Below are 23,316 nucleotides of genomic sequence, written 5' to 3'. Positions count from 1 at the left end.
ATCTCGGAGAGTAGTCGACTTCATTATGTGGCTTGTCACCTTGCAGCTGTCCCTTGCTGTTTTTGTTCCTCGGTATCTCTCGCCAAAGAAAGGAGCTTTTCTTCAAGAGCGCGCGCTCGAAAACGTGCATGTTTGTGAAAAGGAGAACAAACTGTGAGTTTGAGTGCCTTTGGCTGCCGGGTTATGCAGTCACTGCCAGTCAACACTTCAGATTAGAGTAGAGGCAGATGGGCTCCCAAAGGGGCAGCGTGATGGGGCTTCAGGGCTCACCAGGCTCAGAAAGTTCAACCGGTGTCGGTGTTGAAGAAAGAGGCGCGTAATTCTGCCTTCTGGCATGATTTCTGCTCAGGGTCTTTAGCAACGATTATATGAGCAATTACAACGTGCGGCCAGAGTTTTAAGAAATGAGCAAGGTTAAAATGAGTATTTTTGTAATCTTCCTTCACCATTAAATATTTCTATTTTCATTTTCAATATACTGTATTTATTGAGATTAGAACTTGTGGACCTTTCGCTTCAGATTTTTGGTCATATTTTGCTGTCATCCTGGTGTGTAAACAAACATAATCCTTGACAAACATATGTTACTACCATGCCAACCTGGTAGTACAAAAAAAGGTTAATTTATGAAGAAAACAGGAAATAAAACTGATTTGTGTGAGCAAAAGCAAACAGCTGGAATTTGGCTTTGGCAGGGACTAACCCATCCTAATATTACTCACAATTTACCCTTAGCAGCATATTTTTTTTGTCCCAAACAAAGTTTCTACAGATGGACCTTGGCATGACGCTCCAACATGAGACTAATTAGGTTAAAAAAGCTATAATGTACAAAACGGGCACAGTTTGATATGTTTTTCAAACATTTTGTTCAAGCGGCCACATACAGATTGTCTTTGAGTCACGTCTTACGCTAACAATGTTTTCATCTGAATCGTTTGGCCGAAGCGCTAGGCTAACATTAGCATGCTTACACTCTTTTTTCTCATATGGGTTGGAACTATTTCAACGTGATTCAAAGTAACTATGGGAACAAAACTTACAGGAAAAGCTGTTTGATAAGAAATTTTCTGTTGAGCGTTTCAGCTGCTTTTTAAGAACCAACCTGACCTAAAAGACATACAGAGCTGTAGCAGCTAACATGCCATCGATGATAGGGATAGGAAATTTTTAGCCAGATCCTAGTTTGATTTTATTACGATGCTAAAGGCTTTGATGTAAATCATTCATTGCCCCCACTCCCTTACCAAAAACACTGCTGGTGATTTGCCTGTTTTAGACTTATTCCTGCTTCAGCCAACTTAACAAGTCATCAGCAGCACCCTGCAGACCGTGGTGCGATGTGGAGGGACTAAGTAGACTAATTGATTTAGAGGTGTTAGTTAATAAAATCTCGCTTGGCACCAGGCATAACATTTCTGTCTAAATGTTAATTAGTCGCACTTCTAAACTCTTAAAAATTAGCTTTGTAATTAAAGAATGAAGTGTGTGCTGTAGAGGTGGATTGTTCTTCAGTAAATGTCCTTGCTGAGCTGCATTATTGACAGAAAGCACAAAGTGGAGAGCAGGTCTCTCTACTCCGTTACCATGGGCAACTTCTACTCAGGGCAGATCAGAAACGAGCTCATTCTCATGCCTGCTGATAACCCTTGCTTGGTTTCGCCCACTCCGGGTACGCACGACCTAACAAAAGCAAACCTGTTTGTTCCTGTCTGTCTCTCTCGCTCCAGATCTCCGTGGGTGTGTGTGGGATGTTGTGTCAGGGCTGAAACCCATCCCTCTCCCATGAGCCTGTGTGCCCACACGCACACACACGGCGCCTCGACGCACGCACTCGGCGCCCACGCACCCACAGCCGGCACCGACGCTGTGAACTGCACCCTCGGAGCCCGACGGAGCCCGGCCGAGCCAAGCGGAGCCGAGTCTAGCCCACTTGGAGCCTAAGGATGTCAACAGAGACAGAGCTACAGCCAGCGGTCAGGCCCAGCAGCGTCAGACGGGACTCCAGGAGGAAAGGTAAGCAAAGGGCCGACGTTTCCTCAAGATGCAAATTATTCCAGAGTAATCTATATTGTTTATTACGATCTTAATTGTAATAAATTCAGATTTTTTTTTTCTTGCTTGTTTTTAGTAAGCTACCAGAATTCAATGTTTTATCAAATTTTGCTGTTCTTAGATTGACTCGCCCCCTTTTTTCATATATTTGGTTAAATTACATTCATAAACTTTCTTGGGATTTTATTTGATAGATCAACAAAACAAACTGCATTATTGTAATGTGAAAGAATTTTTTTTCTTTAGTTTATAAAGTTATTCAAAGTAAAATGTTGCAATCCCCTTTGTATTCACTCCCCTTTACTCTAATACACCTAAATAAAAATCAGCGCAACCAGTTGGTTCCAGATGTGACCTTTGTAGTAAGGTCACATCTGAGGCCTTCTGATCTGTGAAGGCCTCAGATGTTTGTTGGAGAACATCAGTGAAAAAATAATAGTAGCATAATTAAAGTAGCATTTTCAAAAATGATTGTTGAAAGAAAGCCACGTTTAAAGTTCGCAACAAGTCATATAAAAGACACAAAATATATCAAAGGAGGTGCTCTGGTCAGATCAGACCAAAACTGAACATTTTGGCCGGCATGTTAGTGCTGAGTGGTTGAAAACTAACATTATTATGAGAACACCTTCCCCTGAGTAGAACATGGTGGCAGCATTATGCTGTGGGAATGCTTGTTCAGCAGGGACAAGGCAGCTGGTCAGGATCTTAAAAGGAAAGTGGACCCTTTAGAAAACAGCAATTCTGAAGGAAACTTGGAGGCTGAAAAAGACTTGAGACTGAAGGTCATGTTCACTGACCCTAAACAATACACAATGGTCTATGCTAGAATAGTTTAGATCAATATTTTTTATGGCCCAGTCAAAGTCCAGACGTATTCTTACTGAGATTAAGTGGCAAGACTTGAAAACTGATCTTCGTAGATGTTCTTCGCTCAGTTTGTCTGAGTTTAAAATCTTCTAGCTGCAGCAAACGTGTTGACTCAGCAGGACTTTGTATTCCTTTGTAACACTCAGGAATGCTGTTCTGCCGGTGGGTTAATCAAAAAAAAGAAAATGATATGCAGAAATTTTTAGCTATTATGTAACAAATCTGAAAAGTTCAAGGGTTGTAAATTCCGTAAAACAAAACAAAAAAATGCCACCATGCACTTTCTTTAGCTGCATTTGTTTTGTTAGCTTCCTTCTTACTGGCTGGTGAAACAGGCTGAGACGCCGACTCCGTTGGTAGAACAGTCAGGTGTGGGGTTGCTGTGTTCAGTGAAGATTCCAGATGTGAAAACCTCCAGAGGCGAGCAGCTAGCAGGTGTAAAGCAGCGGGCCTGGCTGGCCTCAGGGCAGAGGTGACGGCGTCTTGCCGCACGGCGCCACCTGCCCGTCTGTTAGAGCGACGCCCGGGCCTCCTCCAAATAAGCATCTGATTGATGTTGCAAAAGCTCCGGACGCTGTCGGGGATGACACTTAATGGATTCGCGGGGTACCACACGCTCACTATCACCTGGAACAGACGCCTCATTGAGCCCGGCGTGCTTCAGCTCCCGCAGACAAGTGCTGGTCGTCCGAAGCACAGAGAGTGAGGGAAGGCTGAATGCCTCTCATGTCCTACTTAGAACAAGCATTGTTCTACTGCAATGGAGATCATGTTCATCATTCAGTCTGCTCTCCGTATTTGGAAGACACACACACACACGCACACACACACACACACACACACCGTTGCTGGGATAGAAGCCCAGAAGAGCATATGAGAGGGAAGATGAATGGTTTGCTTTCCGCTTTGAGACTTGAGGGTTTGTTCTCGCTGTCTTTCTCTTTTCATCTGCACACACACACACGCACGCACACGCATATTTTCACACACAAATCACCTTGTCTTTATTTGTATCTCCTTTTTGTACAAGTGGAATGAAGGATTTGCTCAGCTACAAAGCTTTGCTCACACAGGATGTATTCATCTTTCCTCTGATCTGGGTCAGTCTTCCCAGAAGATGCACTCACGTACATGCAATCGCTTGGAGATGGGTGATGAAAGCCAAACGCAATCACGTACCACACACGCGCTTCGAACGTGCTTGTCTGTGGGAACGAGGAACTTCGTTGGCGTGCGTTGCGTGTGGGACCTGTAGCCTATTTTTTTTTCTTTCTTCCTTTCTTCTTCTTCTTCTTCTTGCAGCGCTCGCGCTCGTTTCTAGCCAGCTGTCTAGTTTCTGTCTCGCCGGAGAAGCTGGATTTAAATGAAAATAGCCCTGCTGAATCGCTGATCTTCATTAGGATATAAACTCTTGCTTTACTGATGTGAAAATCCCTGCAGGATGCTGCCCTCGTCCCCCCGCCTGTAGGTCTTCAGACGTCCTTCCTCTCCCCTCTCCTCCCACTCCTCAGACTCCGACATGACCTTGTCCTGGATGTGTGAAACTCGGAGCAGAGCAGGATCATGAAGAAAGGGAGAGAGTGAGAAAAGACTAATGAGTCGGTCTGAATGAGAGCTTTTTAATCTTAGCCCTTTGTTTCACAGCCATGTGGAGACAAATGTGATGGGAAAAAAACTATCGGACTGCTATGTGTCACACATTAATCACAGCGGCACCGTGCGCTTGGCCGATGCATCGCTCTTCTTGCGTGCCTGTGTGTTGATTTTACATGTAATTATGACTCAACTGAGGGCAAACTTACGGGTTGCATGAGAACTGCTTTCCAGGGAGGTTGAGCAGCCAGCAGAAAGTTGTAATCTTTGAACTCTGCCATTTACGCAACCTGACCTGAAGAACCCCAGCTTAAAATTGCAGCGAAACTAGTCCGCCACGCTGGTCAGATTTTAATATTTAACCCTCATGTTCATAATTAATGCATACAAAAACACAAAGCCTGTTTTGGTCTGGTTTCTAATGCAAATGTCTTCGTAGACTTAAAATAAGATAAAACTAACTTATAAGTGACTTTTCGGCAAGACATAGAAGCTTGTTTTAAGTCAGTTTCTTAGTATTGATGAAAATAGTTCTAGTTCCATTGGCAGAATATTTGTCTTGTAATATGGGAAATAATCTACCAGTGGAACATGTACTTTTTTATCAATATTGAGAAATGATTGACTTGTCTCCTATATCTTACTGAAAAGATACTTTTGTGGTAGTTTTGCCTTATTTGAACTACAGTAAAATATTTGCACTAGGAACTAGACCAACATGACTTGGTAATATTTTGTATTTTTACAGTCTACTAAGCCGAGGCATTGCTTATCTCTACTTCAGTCTCTATTTCAGTTTCCTGCAAAAGCATACGTCACTTGAACTTTTAAAAAAAATCACATTACAACCACAAACTTTTTTTTCTTTCTTTTTTTTTTTTTTACAGCTATATTGTGATAAAGAAACAGAAAGTGAAGGAGAATAGAAAATAATTTTTGGTTTTCATATTCAATTTACAAATGAGTCACAAGTCACAACGGAGTCCACCTGGTTGCAATGTCATCTCAGTATAAATCCAGTCATTCTGTGAAGGCCTCAGAGGTGTTTGAGAGAACATTAGTAAAACAAACAGCATCACAAAGAGCAAGGAACACACCAGACATGTCAGGGCGAGAGTTGGTAATGTTTAAAGCAGGCTGAGGTGATAAAACAAAATCACAAGGTCTGAAAATCTCACAGAGCTCTGTCCTAAATTGACAAGCTGGAAAATCATGAATCATGAAGGAAGCGGCTATTGGCAGAAAGCTTTAAGTAGTTCTGCTTGCCGTTTACTCCAATCCTAACAAAATACGCAGTCTGGTCAGATGAGACCAAAGGGGTCGTTTTGGCATACATCCATGTCTACGTGTTTAAACAAAGATAACGTTGCACGTTATCCTGATCCCCGCTCCCAATGTGAGACACAGTGGTGGCAGCATCATGCTGTGGGGACACTTCTTCAGCAGGGATAAGGACGTTGGGCAGAGTTGATGGGAAGAAAAGGACAGCAAAATCCTTGAAAATGACACAGAAGGGCTATTTTACAGTTGAAGTCAAAAGTTCACATTAAGATTTTAATTTGTATTCAGACTTTAAAAATATCTGATTCTCTATTTCAAGATTCCCAAAAAATATGTGTATTTACTAGTTAGTTAGAGAGATAATGCTTTGGAAATGTATGAGTTTTTGTCAGAGAAGGTTTTGTGTTTTTAATGCAAGTAAATATCTGCTATTATGGTTTTGTCTGCTGTATAAAACCCTGACAAATACTTTTCTAAGACGCTGCAACTCTCCCCGCCTCCTCCTCCCACTGGACCTCCTCTGTGTTCTTCCCTCTCTTGCGATGCGACCTAAAAGTTAAAGGATGACACGGCTTCAGTGAGACGATGCTTCTTAATTAATGCAGCTGTTAGTTTCTTTAAAAGCGGCACATTTTAGGTTGTTTATTATTAATAAAACAAGGAGTTGATAGCCTGCCAGTGCAGACACTTTTATGTGAATGTCAAAGTAGAACAAGAAACAAGTCTGACATTTATGAAGAGCCCAGCAGCTGCAGGCTGCACGGCTTTTTTTTACGTGCTCAGAACCTTTACATCGCTGCGCCCACCTTGTTGATGAATTATGATGAACCGTAGAGGCTTCTTTCAGTCATATATCCCCTTTTCACCATGTGCGAAAATTGTCCTGACATTACAGTGCAGTATTTCAGCTATGCTCCACTCTGTCAAATATGGTTTAATTAGTGGAGTTGCATAATTCACACAAACCGTTACTAGACGGTCGATGAACTTATTTCTTCTCCTCTTCTCCCTCCAGAGGAGCTGAAGTTGACTGTCAAAACAGGGCGGTGAGATTGGTTTGCTAACAAGCTGGCAGGGAGTCAGCAGCGTTTATTCACACTGTTCTAATTCAGTGCAGTTCTGTAACAGCTGAAGAATAAATGTCAACACTATTTATTTAGAGTTGATGCAGGTTAAAGCTCCAGACTGCCACTGGAAATAGTTGATTTTTCATTTGGCAATAGGCTCTTATTAATGTGGAGACATTGCAATGATTTGAAACCAATCTTTTTTCTCTTTTTTTCATGTTCTTAAGTCTCAATTTAAGTTTCAAATGTTACAGCTATTGCAAAAAATAGGTGATGGCATATTTTAGCTTTCACAACATCCGGTCAGCTCTGCTTCTGCTTGTTTTTTCTTTGTGTGTTCAGCTACCTTCACCACTTATTTCAGAGTTTTTTCAAGATTTCTATTTTGCTCAGCTTTTTTCTCTTCTCTCTTGAATGGACAGGTATCAAGACTTAGAGAAACAGTAGCAAACACTTTACCTTACAATAGTGTTAATCATTAACAGGCTATTGAAAAAGGATGTGCTGCTTTAACTTTTTTTTTTTTTTTTTTTGCGTATGTTGGTGTAGTTAAAAGATGTTTAACATTCATTCATATATGAAGACATAAGGTGCATTTTGAGAAATATCAAGGTCTGCCACGTCATTGAAGTATCTTTGTAGCCTTTAATGCACCCCTGATTTGTATAGTGTTAATTTATTAGGATTTAAAACTACTATGTCAGGAAGGAAGTTACTTTATTTTCTCAGCAACCGTTAAGACTTGATCTGTGAATAAATGTTTAATACTTGGTACACAATCTATCTAAGTGGTTAAAAAAACAATTTACTCAACAAGCCTAAAATTTGACAGACGATTGGAAACAGCTGAAATTTTCAGGATGCTGAGAAGTCAATCTTCCCAAATGCAGACAGTGTGTCTGCATAATGTAATATGAGATTAAGGTGTGTTTTACAGGATAACTGTGTCCATACTTATTTTGAAGCATGAAATAATTATCCAGCAGTGACATATGTGCTTTATACATGGCACCTTTAGGTCGAGACAGCCATTACATGGAAGTTTTCAACATGTCTGCAGTAATCCATCAACATCGCACAGATGCTGTTTATACTTTGAAATATATTACTCTTTAGTTCCATCATGAACAGTGAGCATGTCTCTAAGACAATTAAACAGTTGAACTCTATTTAACTGTGTCTATGGAGCCCCAATTCACAAAGAAGTTAATCTCACAATTCTTTAAAAGGCAGGTTCATTCATGTACAGAAATATATAATCAAACCTTTCCGTTCATGTAGACACATTCAAATTCTGTCCTTTCAATTTCAGTTTAATCCTGGTTATACTCCAAAGTACACCTAATTGAGCCAATTGATAAAATAACACACTAAACCGCAGGAGTACCAGCTAAAGAAAAGTTGTACTGAAGGTAACCTTTTCATGCAAAAAAAAATAATAATAATAATAGTCTTAGTTTTACCAATCAGGCACAGCTGGAATGAATTATGCAGCTATAAAAGGTGGCGTTCAGAAAAATATCAGCATTACTTTTAGAACACACTCAGTAACTGAATCACTGCCCAACATTGCAATGTGCATGAACCAAGTGTTGGAAAATGTGTATTTTTAATTGCTAGTCAAGTCTATCCAAAGCAGCGACTCTGGCAGCCAATCAACATTTAATTTGAATCATTTGAATGCCGCGCAAGCATTTGGGATTTATCACAGAAAAATGTTCATCAGCTGAGGAATTTTCACCTCGGCGTGTATTTATAACATCGGTAAATGTGTAAATAAAACATTCAGTGATGCCTGTCTGTCTTCCATGATGTGACAGCGAATGTGATTACAAGTTCTAATAACTTCCACTGCTGTCAGCACATGCAGCCGACTGTCATCACAACTCTGGGAAAAAACATCGCCACTCTCCCACAGTGGGATCGAGCCGAGGGTGTGTGTGTGTGGGAGGGTGGATCCGGAGAGTAGCTGGCAGTCAGCGGCATGAAAAGAGTGGTTAAAGGTTATAGCTGTGCAGCTGTTAGCCTTTGTGTTTGTGTGCGAGCGTCTCTTTGCTTGTCTCTGGTGTGCGATTAGCAAACACATTATCTGCTTTGTGTGGATATTATGCACACATCCAGTCTATCTGGCACAATCACTGCAGTCATTTACTCCCATGTCTTTCCCCAGGGAATCTTAGAGCGCAAACAACTGCATTTTGTGAGTGTGAGCCTGTGCGTGTGCATGAGGGCGTGTGTGTATATGTGTGTGATGTGCGTGTGCGTGTGATGTGTGCTTGCCATGAGAGGTAATCAGATCCGCTCCCTCCAATCAGACAGAGATGGAATTGAATTGGTTGTGTGTTGTTATTGTTGTTGTGGAGGCCAGCAGTGGATAGTCGGTGACAGAAGACGAAACAAAAACTCTCAAGCAGATAGTGACACTTGCTTTCCAGAGGTGTACCTCCAATGTTCAAAATCTATTTTTAGAGATTACTGCTCCTTCTGCCGAATGTTTTCTCCTCTATCTTTCTCATCTACTTATCCATATATCCAATCTGCTGTCTCATTATTTACCAGCCCAATCAAAGTTTTCTTTTTTTACATCGCTAGTTTGCTTTTGCTTTTTTGTGGTGGGACGACAGAAGAAGGTGAGGTTAGGACTATGTTCTTTTTTTATGTATTTTTATTTTTATGACTCTAGTCATTCAGTCTTCTTTCTTAGGAGTCCATCAGCTATCCGCTCTACGATATTTACTCCTGTACCTTGTAAAACTTCTCCTGATCAGTCAAGTTGTGAGAAGAGCCCTCTCTTCAGCTGACCCTTACTGACATTTAGTTCAGGAATCAGGCTAGGCCACTCCTAAGCTTTCAGGAACAAGATACACTTTGGGATCCCAGCATTTCTGAGCTTCTCTCTGGTAAATTGAAAGTGGCCAACAAATGATTGTATTTAGACTAACAGACTACGTTTCATTTCGAAATCCGGAAAGCTGGTAAAAAAGCAACTGATCACAGAAATACATATCAGTGAATGCTTTTTCAGCTCCTTTGCTACAGTCTTGGTCCGTGTGTGTGGCTGTACTCTGTCAAACACAGAATATGTTCAGCTCCGTCCTCCCTGCACACTAGTTGATGTGGCTTTGCCCACCGCAACACTAACTACAGTCTCCATAGCAACACTTTTCCTCTATGCCCATAATTTACACAAAGGGAAAATGTCCCAATGTCACACATACACACTCGCTCTATTAGAGGCCGGGGCTCTCACCCTGCTGGGCTGGATGAAGGACTGCGTACTGAAAGGGCATTTATCATTTGTTTGAGGCAGGCGTGTTTCTGGTTTTTACCTCAGTTCTCCTGCGATATGAAAACATGAATCGCTTTTCTAAGACATTAGAAGCATACTGTGAGGTGGAGGTGGAATAAGGAGGGATGTCTGGTCAGTTTAGTTGACTGCAGCTGTGAATGTGGATTTTCTCAAATCCACTACAGCAGGTTTTTTTTACATTACACCCACTGATCTACAGCCGGTAGATCTGCTAGAATATAGTTATGTTAAAAAAAGATAAAGTAGAGGACAACTTTAATATACATATTCAATAGCTATACTACAGCGTTCATAGCGGATCAAGGTTTTCTATAGATTGATTCTCTGACTGTCTTGATCTGACAAATGTGTGAATGAACAGCTTCAGCTAATAGGGAAAAGGCAATGACTGTATGTCCCTAGCAAATAATTCACAACATAATTTAGCTCAATGGTGCTAAAAAAATATATAGTTTACATGTGGTAAAGGAACAAAAAAATGCAATGGGGTGCCTAAACAAGGCAGAAAGTGAAGTTTTGTCCTACAAATTGTTGGGGAAAGGTTAGGAATTAAACTTGTTTTAACAAGAGCCAAGTTGTGGGCGTGCTGTGGTGGCGTAAGGGATAGCGCAACCCACATCTGGAGGTCTTGAGTCCTCGACACGGCTGTCGCGGGTTTGATTCCCGGACCCGGCCGACATTTGCCGCATGTCTTCTCCCCTCTCCTTCCCCCTTTCCTGTCAGCCTACTGTCATATAAGGGACACTAGAGCCCACAAAAAGACTCCCTGGTGGGGAAAAAACAAAAAAACAAAAACAAGAGCCAAGTTGTGACGGCCAGACGTCTTGGTCAGAGAATCTCCCAAACTGCAGCTTTTGTGTTCCTGTTCTGTTTTGATCGGTGTCTCTGTGGAAAGAGCAAGCTCGTCGATAATTGTGGGGACTGAAGTCTTTGCTTGTGTTGTAGGATCCAGCAGATGAGCTACTACAGCTCACATTACTGAAGAAGTTATTGGTGGAAAGGTTCTGAGTTTGATTTCAGCTTCGCCCACCATATTTATGTGTTGTTGTGCAGGTTGCCTGCTGATTTGCGTATCAGTGTATGAATTTGTAAGATGTCCTTCGAGCGAAGAGCGTGAGTAGAAAAGTTTGCTCTCTATGGATTTGCCTCAAAATTTCCTAGACCACAAGCAAGTTTATGGTGTAGAGACGCCACCTCACAACTTATAAGAGTAATAATAACATTACATTGGTGCCAGATAACACACTATGACTTCAGGGATCTGCAGGCCTCAAATGGAGAGCAGATAAAACCAAGACGCTGCTAGGCAGGTTGTCATGATTTTATGCCTGATTATTGAAAGGTTTTGCTATTTGTGTTCTTTTTTTGTTGTTTTCTTGCAACCATTGTTGCATATTTTTTGAGCAAATGGTTGTGAGTGTTTTGCTTTTCTACATTTGTAATCGATCTCTGCAGTCATCTGTTTGAAAGAGTTCAGTGTTACGTGTTCAGTGTTCCTGAAGGCACCGCTTGAGTTTGTTTTCCTTCCTGTTTAGTTAGCTGTTGTTCACGCTTGATTTGATTCTTCCTGTTTCTTTAGCTAAAGCTCAGAAGAGATGCAACGCAAACAAGATGAAAAAAGTAAATGCATCCTGTTTCTTCATCTTCTCAAACATAAGTAGGAACACTAAATGCTAAGCCAAAGCTGTCTTTAACATAAAGTGGAGCAATTTCAGATAAGTTTAAGGAAGTAGTGCATGTGTGTACCTGCTAAAAGACTAAGAGTTAGACCCTGTGGCAGATGGCGGAGCTTCGTCTTTGGTTTTGAGCTGTATGATGTTCAGCAGTCCTCCTTTGCTCCATCCCTCTCCCAGGAAGCTTGTTGAGTAGATGAAGGGAGATGGAGCATTACTCAAGATGAAACACAGAGAGACCGAGGAGGGAAAGACTTCCAGTTACTTCCAGTTACTTCCAGTTACTTCCAGTTCTGTGTTTTGGCTGGGATGATAGGCATGAGAGAATACTTTGTTCTGACGTACTCAGCCTGGCATGAAAGGACGACTGCTGAGGAGTCAGCTGTGTTTGCTGATGCTTTGAAAGTTGCAGTGTTTGACAGTTACTCACACAAACACACACATTCACGCAGACAGGTGGATTAAAGAAGCAAATAGGTCTGACACTTTAGGTTTTTAGTTAGACATCTTTTAAACTAACATTTTTTATTTTTTTTTTTTGCTCAGGGCTGGGAGATTAAGGGAAAGATGAGAGGGATGGAGCATGAGAGGCTTTTTCTTCTTCTTTTGATGATGGTTAGGCCTTTAGAGAGCTACAGGTTCCTCTTTTGCTGCTGTAAATGAACAGCTAGACAAAGAAAGCCCTGGGATTAGGTGTGTGTGTGCAGCATACAGTGTAGCTGTCCCTTTGGGTGCTGCTTCATCGGCAGAAATCAGGGCGCTGCCTGAATATTTAAATGCGAATTTGCAGGACGGGCATATTCAACTTAACCTTTTAGTCTGTAGATACTGAATATTTTAGTAATCTGTCAAAATGTACTCATATAATTTGGTGATTGAATGTGCACGACAGGTGTGTTAAGCCAGGTGCATATGCACTTTTTTTTTTTAAGTATATCTTTCATCTTTTTCTATAAATGTTTTTATATCCTCACATAGACACACCAAGGTCGCCATTTTTCTGTTCAAAAGACTTGGTTTTCTTCAAATAACTATACATCTTACCTCAGCATGTTCGCCTTCATTACTGAGTGCAATTACCTAATGCAACAGTGAGACGGGAGATTTACCTCCAAGAGCCCTTGGAACGCAGAGGGACGCTGCGATAGTGGCTAAAAGATATGAAAAAGAGTCAAGAGGGTTGAGGCTGGCCTCTCGCTAACGTAGCTTTTGTTGGTTTCATATTAAAATGAAGAGGAGATAGAAAAGGCTGAGATGAGATGAAAGGGAGAAACGATGATTAAATCACCTTGTCCCCCTATAGAAAATATGCGTGTGTGTGTGTCTGTGTGTGTGTGTGTGTGTATTGGATGACTTGCATTTCTCCAGATAAGAGCAGGACTTGGATGCCTCCTGCTTTTCGCTTCATTTAGACTTTACTCCTAATCAGGGTGTGAACTTGTAACGCACCCTTTCATTTTTCTTCCCTCAAAATATTCTTGGTGTTTTTATTCGCCTTTTACAGATCAGAGTGGAAACTTGCTCGTTTAAAGCTTCATGTGTTGATCAGATCCTGTTTCCTTGCTCACTAGATGAGAATTAATTCATAGATATGAAGCGATCAGGGTTAGAGTTTGCTCCTCTAAGCATGAAACCACAGTTGTTAACTGGAAAAAAGGCAAACCTCCTGAATATAGACCTCTGATTTCAGCTGAAAAGGTTTGGAGTGAAACCAGCCTGTTTGTATCTTGAAAATGTACATTTGGAGACATGTTTCCCTACTGAAGATAATGGAAATTAAAACAACTCGTTCCAATCCCCCACCACTCTCCCAAACAAACTCTTCCAAGACATGCTCAGCACTGGAAATCATTTTAATTTTCAACATAATAGACTAATTACTTTGCATTGCGTTCTGCAGCCTAGCGGTTTGTGCATTGGGCACAAAATCCAACACAGCATTAAGAAATTTGAGCATCTCCGGCTTTCCATAAAGATTTCTGCCAGGAGTACAAAATCTCAAGGCTTGCGATTAAAAAGAAATCAGTTCATTGACACGCGCCTGTGTCTGTGTTGCAAAGTGTTTGGAAAACGTCTTCCTGAATCTGTAACAGCTCAGAGTTATGAGATAGCTGTGAGATGTTTGAATTTAGAAAAGCTGGTACTAATGTGCAGCCCTATTAAGCACTTCCACTTTTTCTTAAGTACGACTGACGGTAGAATCAAGATGTGTCTGATATAATTTTGGTATTCCTCCAGTCTGTGATGCAGAATAAAGGTTTGAGGGCATTAGATGTGAATATGACAGTGTCCTGACCATGACACTGCCAATGCCCTGTTTCTGAACACACCAGTTGTATTCATACTTTCATGATTCAAAAGTTATATTGGATCAGCTTTCTACTTTCTGATGCGTGCGTCTGGGCCGACATTACATGTCACACACACCAATTGTTATGAGACTGTAGTTGAGGCGTAACAGGCTTTTGTCCTGCAATTTCTTGTAGAAAAAAAAAACACAACAATTTTGCACCTCCACACTTGTTTTCTTAAATCTTTAATAATAATGACAGGCTTGAAAGAAAAGAGGCCCCCAAATTAAAATCTGCTCAGAACCTCCCACAAGCCTGGGCTGGATATGGATGGACGTACAGATGGATGTTTATATCGGTGGATGCATTGTGAATGATTAACAAGTTATTCAAAAAAATAACAATGTGTGGGTGAAATAAAAAAAAAAAAACCTGAAAAAATAATAAAACTTTTCTGTAACTTCTAAACTCAAAAAATATGATACAATTAACCAAAGATGTATTAAAGAAGAAACTAGAGGACAGATAAGAGACATACATCGAGCTCCACAGAGGAAAATCACTAATGATCTCCAAACACAGAACTGTTTTTTTTAACATAAAAGCATTTGTCTAACAGTTCACTGTAAAGTCTAAAAATTGCCATAACTGGAAAGTCTTTGAAATAAGATGAAAGATGAAAAGTTTCATCTGCTGTACAAGTAAGCGGCTCAGAAGTGGGTTGTCTGTGTTCCCAACTCTGACTGTACAATCAAGTCGAGGGTTTTTCTCTGTCTGCTTTTTAAAGTGACCTTCACTCAGAGTGTGGGTGTTTCAGAGTGGGTGGGATGGCAATGTGCAGCGCTGTACGTCTGAGCTGTATTTTTATTTTATTTTTTTTCAGCTCTAATTTGTCCTGTGTGTTCAGAAAGAGAAAATGGCCTCTTAACACAGATTGACTGTAATGTAACTCAAGTTCACTTCTCTGGCCTCTTTTTCCCAGTCAAAACTGCAGGTGAGACAAATCTTTGATGTAAAAGGAAGATTATTAAGCGTTTTCATGTGCTTTTTATAATTTAAGGTCATGTTAAACCACAATCGGCACACACACACACACACGCCCGCGCACCCACACAGACACATTAATACATCCTGTAGATCCACTTGTAGCATCTGAATTAAAACACCATTCTGGTGTTTCTGCAATTTAGAAAGCAGTGCTGATGTATTTATGCGTTTGAAAAGACTCAAAGGCAAAGCCAGTACTTATTCAGATTAGCCACAGTGCTCTAATTTTATTCCACTTGGAGCTTGGAGTGCAGATTTGTGGCTCTGCAAAGTGACCTCAGGTCCTGCTCTGCACACAGATATTTCCCTTCCTACCTGGACGCTCACCTGCTCCAGGGCAGGTGAGTAGAGTGAGACACAAAAATTTAAACTGAACTAAGATGCGCTCTGTGGAAACATCTGTGCTTTCTGCCTGCCTTAGTTTTGGTGAGACCATTAATATTAAAGGTATTGATCTGTAAACATTTCCTTGCAGGTTTGTAAAAATGAAGACGGACAAAAAAAATACAGACTAAAAGCACGTGTTAATCAAAATGCTTTAGTAAAAGAAGCATCTAAAAAGAAACATAACTGTTCCTTTCTTTGCAGACGACAGGCAGATTATTTGCAATTATCATGCAAATATTTGAAGACTTTTGGCTTATTAATGTAAAAATTATGCTTATATTTTTTAACACGTGCATAGAGTTTCCTGTTTCCTGCCTCTCCACTGTGTACCTTTAAAGCTTTATTAGACGATGAACAGTGTATGACAAACCTTTTAACAAATGTACACAAGAGGTATTGAGAATAACAAAGCTGGCATTCTTCACATATTATCATTTTTTGTTCTTTAAGAATTGTATAGATCTGCATTTAACGTTTCAATATTCAAAATGTGTTTTCAGTGAGACTGGGAAGGCCACTACAACTGAAAGGAGCTTTCAGCTTTACCATTTATTTCCTCACATATGTCTGATGTTGATGAAGTGCTGAGTTAACATTAGCCTGCTTCCTGTGTTTTGATCTGAGTCACTGATGATTTGATTGTCAGTGGAAAATGTAATTCTTTTACTTTTGTAACTCAGCGCTTTGCTTTGAATGTCATAAAATTTATCAAGTGACGTTTCAGCTGCTCTCTTCTTGACAGTGGGGATGTGTAAGCACAACGAGCAAAGCAACTGTGGAAAAACAGTGTGGTTTTGATGTCAACATTAGCTTTATTGCGAAAGGTGAAAAACATTATAATTGTTATGCAACAGCCAGATTCACAACATAATCTATAATACAGATTTGCAAACTGTGCACATGAAAATTTGATTATTTTTTTTTAAAACTTCAAGCTAAAATAATAATAAAAAATAATTTTTTTAAAAAGTGAGGGATATTGATGATTTAAAAATGCTTTGGATATCCCTTACTAGCAATTCTCCCTACTTTGCATATGCAGCTTCAGCAACAATATTTATTATAATAGAGAGATAATTATGCTTCTGCAGCGCGTGCATCCAGTCACTGCAGAGAGAACTGCAAGAATCAAGCAGAAGCAACAACATGTTGTTTCCTTAACACATGCTGTTTTGTGGGTTCAAACGTGTCTGTGTGAGGGATAGTACAAAAGTGTGCTTCATCTGAACAAGCTTCTGATAGGTAAAGAAAGATACACACACACACACACACACCCAGCAGTAGGGTTTAGAGGCAGGATTAATTGGAGAGTAACTGCTGGGTTCCCTCATGTGCTGTTGAGTGTTTGTTGGGAACCATCCCAGCTGTAGTTAAGGAGCCTCTGGGAGCTTTTTCATCTGGAACGCAGTGAAACAAACAGCCACCACAAACAAGTTAGGCCTGTTGGAAACAAACCGAGATGCACCGCCGGTGGTACATGCAAAATATCTGACGTTATTTCTGAGGGAAAGCAAACATCTTCCCAGCAGCTTCCCTGACACAAACTGGAAAGTCAAGATTGTGCACACGAGTTTAGCATCAGATCTCTATGAAGTAATTTATGGAATAAACGTTTCTTTAAAACCTTTAAACTTTCTGACATGAAGCAAACTTCTCTCTTAATGTGTTTCTCGGCGCTTGAATAAGTAAGTTAAATGGTAGAATTTTCTTTACTTTTGAAATCAGTTTTACTAAAAATACCTTTGAACAAATCACACAAAAGCTTTTAAAAAATGCTTTAGATTGTGTTACAAGAGATCATAAGTTTTTTTCTTCTTTGGACCCAGCTCCTGGGGCATTTAATCTGACTGCTCTGATCTTTTCCCAAACTGCAATAATGAGAAGAAATGGTAGATATGGTCTGCAAAACCTGCCGATAGAGAGATGTAAATACCCAGAATGCGTAATTGAAATGTAACCCTTTTTTAGTGAAGTAGATGACGGTGAAAAAGGAGAATCAGTTGGGAGAGAGTGATGGAGGGGCACGCAGGAGGCAGAAGGCTACAGTTGCCAGGGGCGATGCTGGGGGCTTTCCTTAAGGGCTCGGCGCGCTGTACCAGCAGTCACCTGCCGTCTATCACCTGTGTGTTTGTGTGTGCACACTGAAGCGAGCTGGTCGAGTTCTGCCTGTCATAACGCTTTAATCCTGACTGACATTTATCCAATGGGGGCTTGGCTCATTCATCCATCCATCACGTTCTATCCCCCCTTTTCCATCCTTGCTTTAGGCTTTATGTCTGTCCCTCCCTCTCTGCTTGTTGCAACAGACAGACAGTTATGAAGTAACTCTGCACACCAAGTGCTATCTCACACACACACACACACACACACACACACACACACCGACACATGCAGGGGGTGGAGGGCAAAGGGGACTTGAACTCCTGCCTCTTTTATCCCTGATGCCCATAGTGCCCTTTTTCAGTTTTTTTTTTCTTTCAGTTTTTTATTTATTAATTTTTTTTATCTGTATGTCAGAAGGCCTGTTTGGGCCCCTCAGCGTTAATATTTAGCTAAATTGAATAATTTAGCAAAATAAACTAGTCTGGCTGCCCTCAGTCTAATAATGACTCTCAGAGCCTCCGTGTTGTTCAGACTCTGGGTCCATGGTGAGGACGAGGGCGGATCTGTGCCCTGTAACTATCAAATTATGGGCAAGAATATTTTTTTCATACACTGGTTTGTGAGTAAAAACGTAGGTCTGATGTTGACGTTAGAAAAACTGTTTCTATTTATATTTTTATAATTGTCCTTGCAATAGCCTCGCCCTAAACACAGAAATGCTTCAGCTGCAGAGAAACTTCTGACTTTAACTTCATCATTCTGCTAAAAGCTCTGTTCGCTACAGGCAGTCTGAGTCGGTCCACCGATAGATATAAAGAATATCTGTCTTTATATCGGACATCCTGATATAAGACACGTTACCAACTGTCACCGCAGGTCGCGACGCAGCTCAAAGCCCCATTGGTAACACCTGGTACCACCTACTGACTGTTCGCTCTTCTTCTCCTTCACGTTTCTACCAGGCGGGTTCAAGCCGCTGCTGACTGGATCTGGGCCGGAGGTTCACGGCTGTAAATAGAAGTTATTGCAGAACCTCAAGTGTTAAAGGAAGATTCGGCCCAATTAGAGTTCATAAAATAAACATCAGAGAAAATACCGTAGCAATAATTAGAACCGCAGCAAAAAGCCAAATATGCCACAATGAAATGAATCAAAATGTCTCCAAAGCATCGTTGGACTGACAGGGGCCACCGGGGGATTCCAGGTAGATTCCAGAGATGGGAAGAGTTTAAAATCGAGTCAGTGAGTTTAAAATCAATCAGTGATTATTGGTTATTTGCTGTGATGTATTTGTGAACAAACCCAATCCAAACACAAAGATTACGCCATATTGTAGCCATGGAAACACAACAATCAAACTATCAAGATGATTCTTTAAACCTTTACAAAGTCAACTTCCTAATTAAATCCTAAATGTACTTTTTTTTCTTAGCTGAATGCATTAAATAAAATTTAATAACATTGTCATTCTCTATAAATGATGCTGCAGGTTTGGATCTATAGTCTGTGTTACAATTAGGATCCAATAAAATTCTTGATTAATATGGGTTGTTGCTATGTTGTTGTACGGTGTTTTAAGATCTTGTTCAATGTGCCCCTTTTCAACTTTGAGCTCCTGCCCCTCCAAAGGTCTCTGCACGGCCCTGCACACACACTGACGAGGGAATTGAGCTTAAATAGCTGCATGCCACTTCTTCTCTCTACTGGTATCAAAGCAGAGCAATCTTTAAAAATATATTTAAATGTGCTTACATCTGTTTTCTCCAATGTTGGATGAAGCATGGATAAATATTGCACCACCCCTTTTCACCTGTTGCTGCACCAGGGAAACAACAACCAGGGAAACTACAGGCCGCACTTTTCCTTTGCTTATAAGAAACTCCAATGGAGCTGTTTGGAAGTTTGAGTGCATCTCAGTATATTATTTTAATATCAAAAATGTATTTCAGTATTTCAGATTATAGTGTTAAAACCCACGTGCCTTATAGATCCTCACAGAATGATATATTTCAAGTGTTTTAAGAACAAAATAACAAAAAAAGGACTTCTAATACAGAAATATCAACCTGGTTCATCATCTTCTTAGCAATCCTCCTTTGGAGTTCAGGTCAGGCATGTGTGCTGGCCACCCAAACATAGTGATACAATCATTAAAACAGGTAGTGGTTCTTTTGGCAGTATGTTCACGTACCAAATCTCTTCATGGAGGAAATCATGAATGTCTTGGCATTTCTCTGCACTGACTTTTAGACTTAATAGATGCCCGACTATCTGTTGCAAAAACATCAAGACATGAATCTTCCCTCTGCTTGATTAGGTTGTCAGATAAGATTTATGTGTTAAAATCGCATTCAGTTGGTTCATGTAATTTTCAAATCAGCAGAAAATCTGAATTTTGGATGTTTGTCATTGGGGTAAGCCCATAGCCATCAAAGTACACCACTGAAATATGAAGATAAAACTGTTTTGAAGTGTTTGACCTCCACTTTGCAGTATGTTTTATTATTTTTGCAGCAGTAGGATTATTTGTTGCTCCTCTGTGTTAAATTACACCAAGTAGCTCATTTTACATTTTATTTGATTTCCATGCAAATTTTACTCAAGCCTACCATATTGGGAGAATCTCATAGCGGCCCATGCTTTACTCCGACTCTGATGTTAGTAGTCTCTCTGTGTATTAGCATGTGTGTTCACCTGTGAAGTTACTGAGATTGACGCTGCACAAGATTCTTTCATCTTTATTGCAAACTAGTTATGATCGCTGAAAACATGCTGCCACACATGTCTGTGTGAGCATGGTAGTAAGTGACACTATGCTGCTCGTGTTCCTCTGTGTGTGTGTGTCTATGTGCGTGTCTGCGTGCGTGTGTGTGTGTGGAACAGCATGACAGATGAAACGAAAGATTCTTTCATTAGTTGTGTTTGAAGCTCAGTGGGGTCACAGCAATACCAGACATTTAATTACAGCAGACCGAATGGCTCCCCCTGCCTGAAACACACATTCACACACCCGCTGACGCAGACACACACAGACACACGGGGAGGTCTTTCATGGAAGATGCTTCCAAAAGGTAATAATATAAACCACTCAGCAGGAGAAATAACCCTGAATTCTCCCCTCCCCTTCCTCTCTTGGCCTTTTCCAACCTCGCTGCCTCGCTTTGACTCTCCACCCTCTGTGCTAAGTATAGCTGCGGTAATGGTGATGGATGCAGATGGAGCAAGCAGGTCTTAAATGTCAGACTCAAATGAAAACTGCTGCTCCATTGAGACAAAAGCAGCTGGACACATCCAGTGTGATTTAACACTCACACAGATCCATGACCATGAAGTGACAGATAAACTCTGCTCCCTGCACACTGTGGGATTCTAGAAACGGGGAGAAATGTATCTTTTGTTAAAATTTGACTGCAGGTATTAGTGGATGCGGTTTTTAGGCTTACTTTTTAAAACAATAAATTTCAATCAAAGACCCAGGAGGGAATTTGCAAAGCAAAGCAATTTTCTCCATTTATTGCAGCTGTTGCAGTAGATCTGTGAATCTGTTAATTTCCCCCTATTTTTCAGTTTAGTTGTCAGCTGCTGCTCAGTTGAGCTTTACTACGTCTGGATATTTTCACTCAGTGTAGATCTTTGATCTGTCTTGTGGTGTTTGGTGTTCTGTTTGCTGTACACTTCCTACTTCCTCAACCCGACCCTATAACATATCCCTGGTACTCTGACCATCTTTTTTTTTTCAGAAATCTAGCCAGTCACCTTTCTCTGTTTCTTCCATCAGTTTTCAGCAGATGGTACTTTTTCACAAATTTATAGTAATACAATGCAATTTTGTACAATTTAAATCTACAAAGCTCCATAATTTAAATAGATTTTCTTCCTCAGTATATACAAAATACTTCATTTGAGGTTTAGCAATCCACAGAAAGACATTATTTGCTCAATAGAGTAATTTCAGAAGCAGGTCTGTGTCTTACTTGAGTCGCTTCAGTTTTGTGAACATATTGTAACCATTATATAGGGAGAAATTTGTTTCAAGTAATGCTCAAAAACAACTGAAATACAAAACTAGATTTTGCAGTGTGTTGTGGTATACCAAAACACTGCGACGGTAATTATTCATTGACAGATGTCTTGGATGTTTTTATGAAGGTGTTGCTGGAGTACAGTGTTTTAGTGTCAACACAAGTTAAAACTCACTATAACCCCAACAAAACACAGTTGTGGTAACGCAATATAAGCAAAATCTGTGCCGTATTTGCTGTTTTGGGGGTAATGAAACCTTAATATTCAATACGAAGCATTCCATTTCGACATATGTTTGATCAATCTTTCCAAATCAGTTTTCAAGCACATGGATTAAGAGCACCCAGCGTCTCAGAAGTGTCTCATGTTTTAATGTAAAGGAATTATGATTTGGCATCTGAAGACTTTGTAGCAGGAACACATTTCATGTTGTTGATTCCACGAGAAGAAAGGGCGAGTTTGGAGGAGTTGTCGTACCATCGTTGTGTTAACATTCAACAGGGTTGTTGAGTACATTTCCCAAACTTGTCAGTTTGTGGGGCATTTTTAAATGAAATGAAAGGAGAACAGCCTGGTGATTAAAACGCCTCCATTCATCTGAATCCCCACTGAGGCGACACATCTGAACGAGTCGCTCTCTACAAAACAAGGGCAGAAATTCTTTAGCTGCCTGGTCTCTTAGGGTCTTGAGGCAGTGATGAATTACTCAAAGTATGGCTGTGGCTGAGTCTGTCTCTTTAGTGAGTCAGCACTGCGAGTTCATGCACAGTGTCTGTGTGTAGGATTTTCTTTTTTTATTAATGTGGAAAACTGTTTCCTTTACAAGCATTCCCTTATATGAGGCAAAAGATTTCAAATGGAGATGCACTGATCAGAATTTTGTGTTTTATTTCCAGTCTCTAATCTTTTAGAGAGGAGTGACCTTGGGGGATTCAGATTTTTCTTTAACCCTTCAGAGGTCTTGAGAGTTGTCCCGTCAGACCATCAGTTCCCGAAACCACATAACTCGAAAAATGTCACAGTAAAAGTTGATTTCATTTAAAGATTAGCACAATTAGCACAGTTAGCATGACTAAAAGAAAAGTGTTTATCCTTGTTTTTGAGATTTCCTAAACAATGCAAACATTTCCAAATGCACCAACATGTTCAATTAAAGAAAGGAGGTCAAAAGCTCGGAAGGATAAAACACAAACAAATTTGTTGTAGTGAATTCAGTCTTTATTGTATCTAGTATAGTTGGATTTAGGCCAATGAACCATCCCCAATTAAGAGCCGACATTATTCAGTATAAAATACAGTTTCATTTTAAACAGATTCCAACTTAAATCACTTCTTTTCAGACAGTTCACCAACAAACAAAAATAGCTATTTTTGAATCTTTTTTGTTCAGGAAGAACTTCCACACTGAAGAGTGTTTATGGTAGTGTGAATTGTTGTTTCTTCTTCTTGGTAGTGGTGTAAAGACTGGATTTCTGAATATTGATCACAGTGGATTTGGGTGATATGGACTTAAAAAAACAATAATAAAAAAAATACTTTACAGATAACTGTATGGCTGTGACTGCATGACACAGCGACCATATTCCCACAAACACAAATACTAAAACTCAATTCTT

General features: G+C 40.3%; 1 protein-coding gene across 6 annotated transcripts in view; it reads left to right on the top strand.

Annotated features, from left to right (window-relative positions):
* The window catches only part of dab1a (DAB adaptor protein 1a), a 270,399-nt gene that overhangs the window by 206,244 nt on the left and 40,839 nt on the right, over positions 1–23,316 (top strand). For all 6 annotated transcript variants that reach the window (XM_044128731.1, XM_044128729.1, XM_044128728.1 and 3 more), the window contains one exon: positions 1,731–2,016. In XM_044128731.1, the coding sequence (XP_043984666.1) occupies positions 1,947–2,016 (70 nt within the window). In that variant the 5' untranslated portion in view covers positions 1,731–1,946. The remainder of the gene's footprint in view (positions 1–1,730; positions 2,017–23,316) is intronic.

The sequence above is a fragment of the Gambusia affinis genome, linkage group LG10 (genome assembly GCF_019740435.1).
Source record: "Gambusia affinis linkage group LG10, SWU_Gaff_1.0, whole genome shotgun sequence".
In the NCBI taxonomy this organism is placed as follows: Eukaryota; Metazoa; Chordata; class Actinopteri; order Cyprinodontiformes; family Poeciliidae; genus Gambusia; species Gambusia affinis.
The sequence above is the reverse complement of the archived record's forward strand: the minus strand, read 5'-3'. Positions and strand labels throughout refer to the sequence as shown.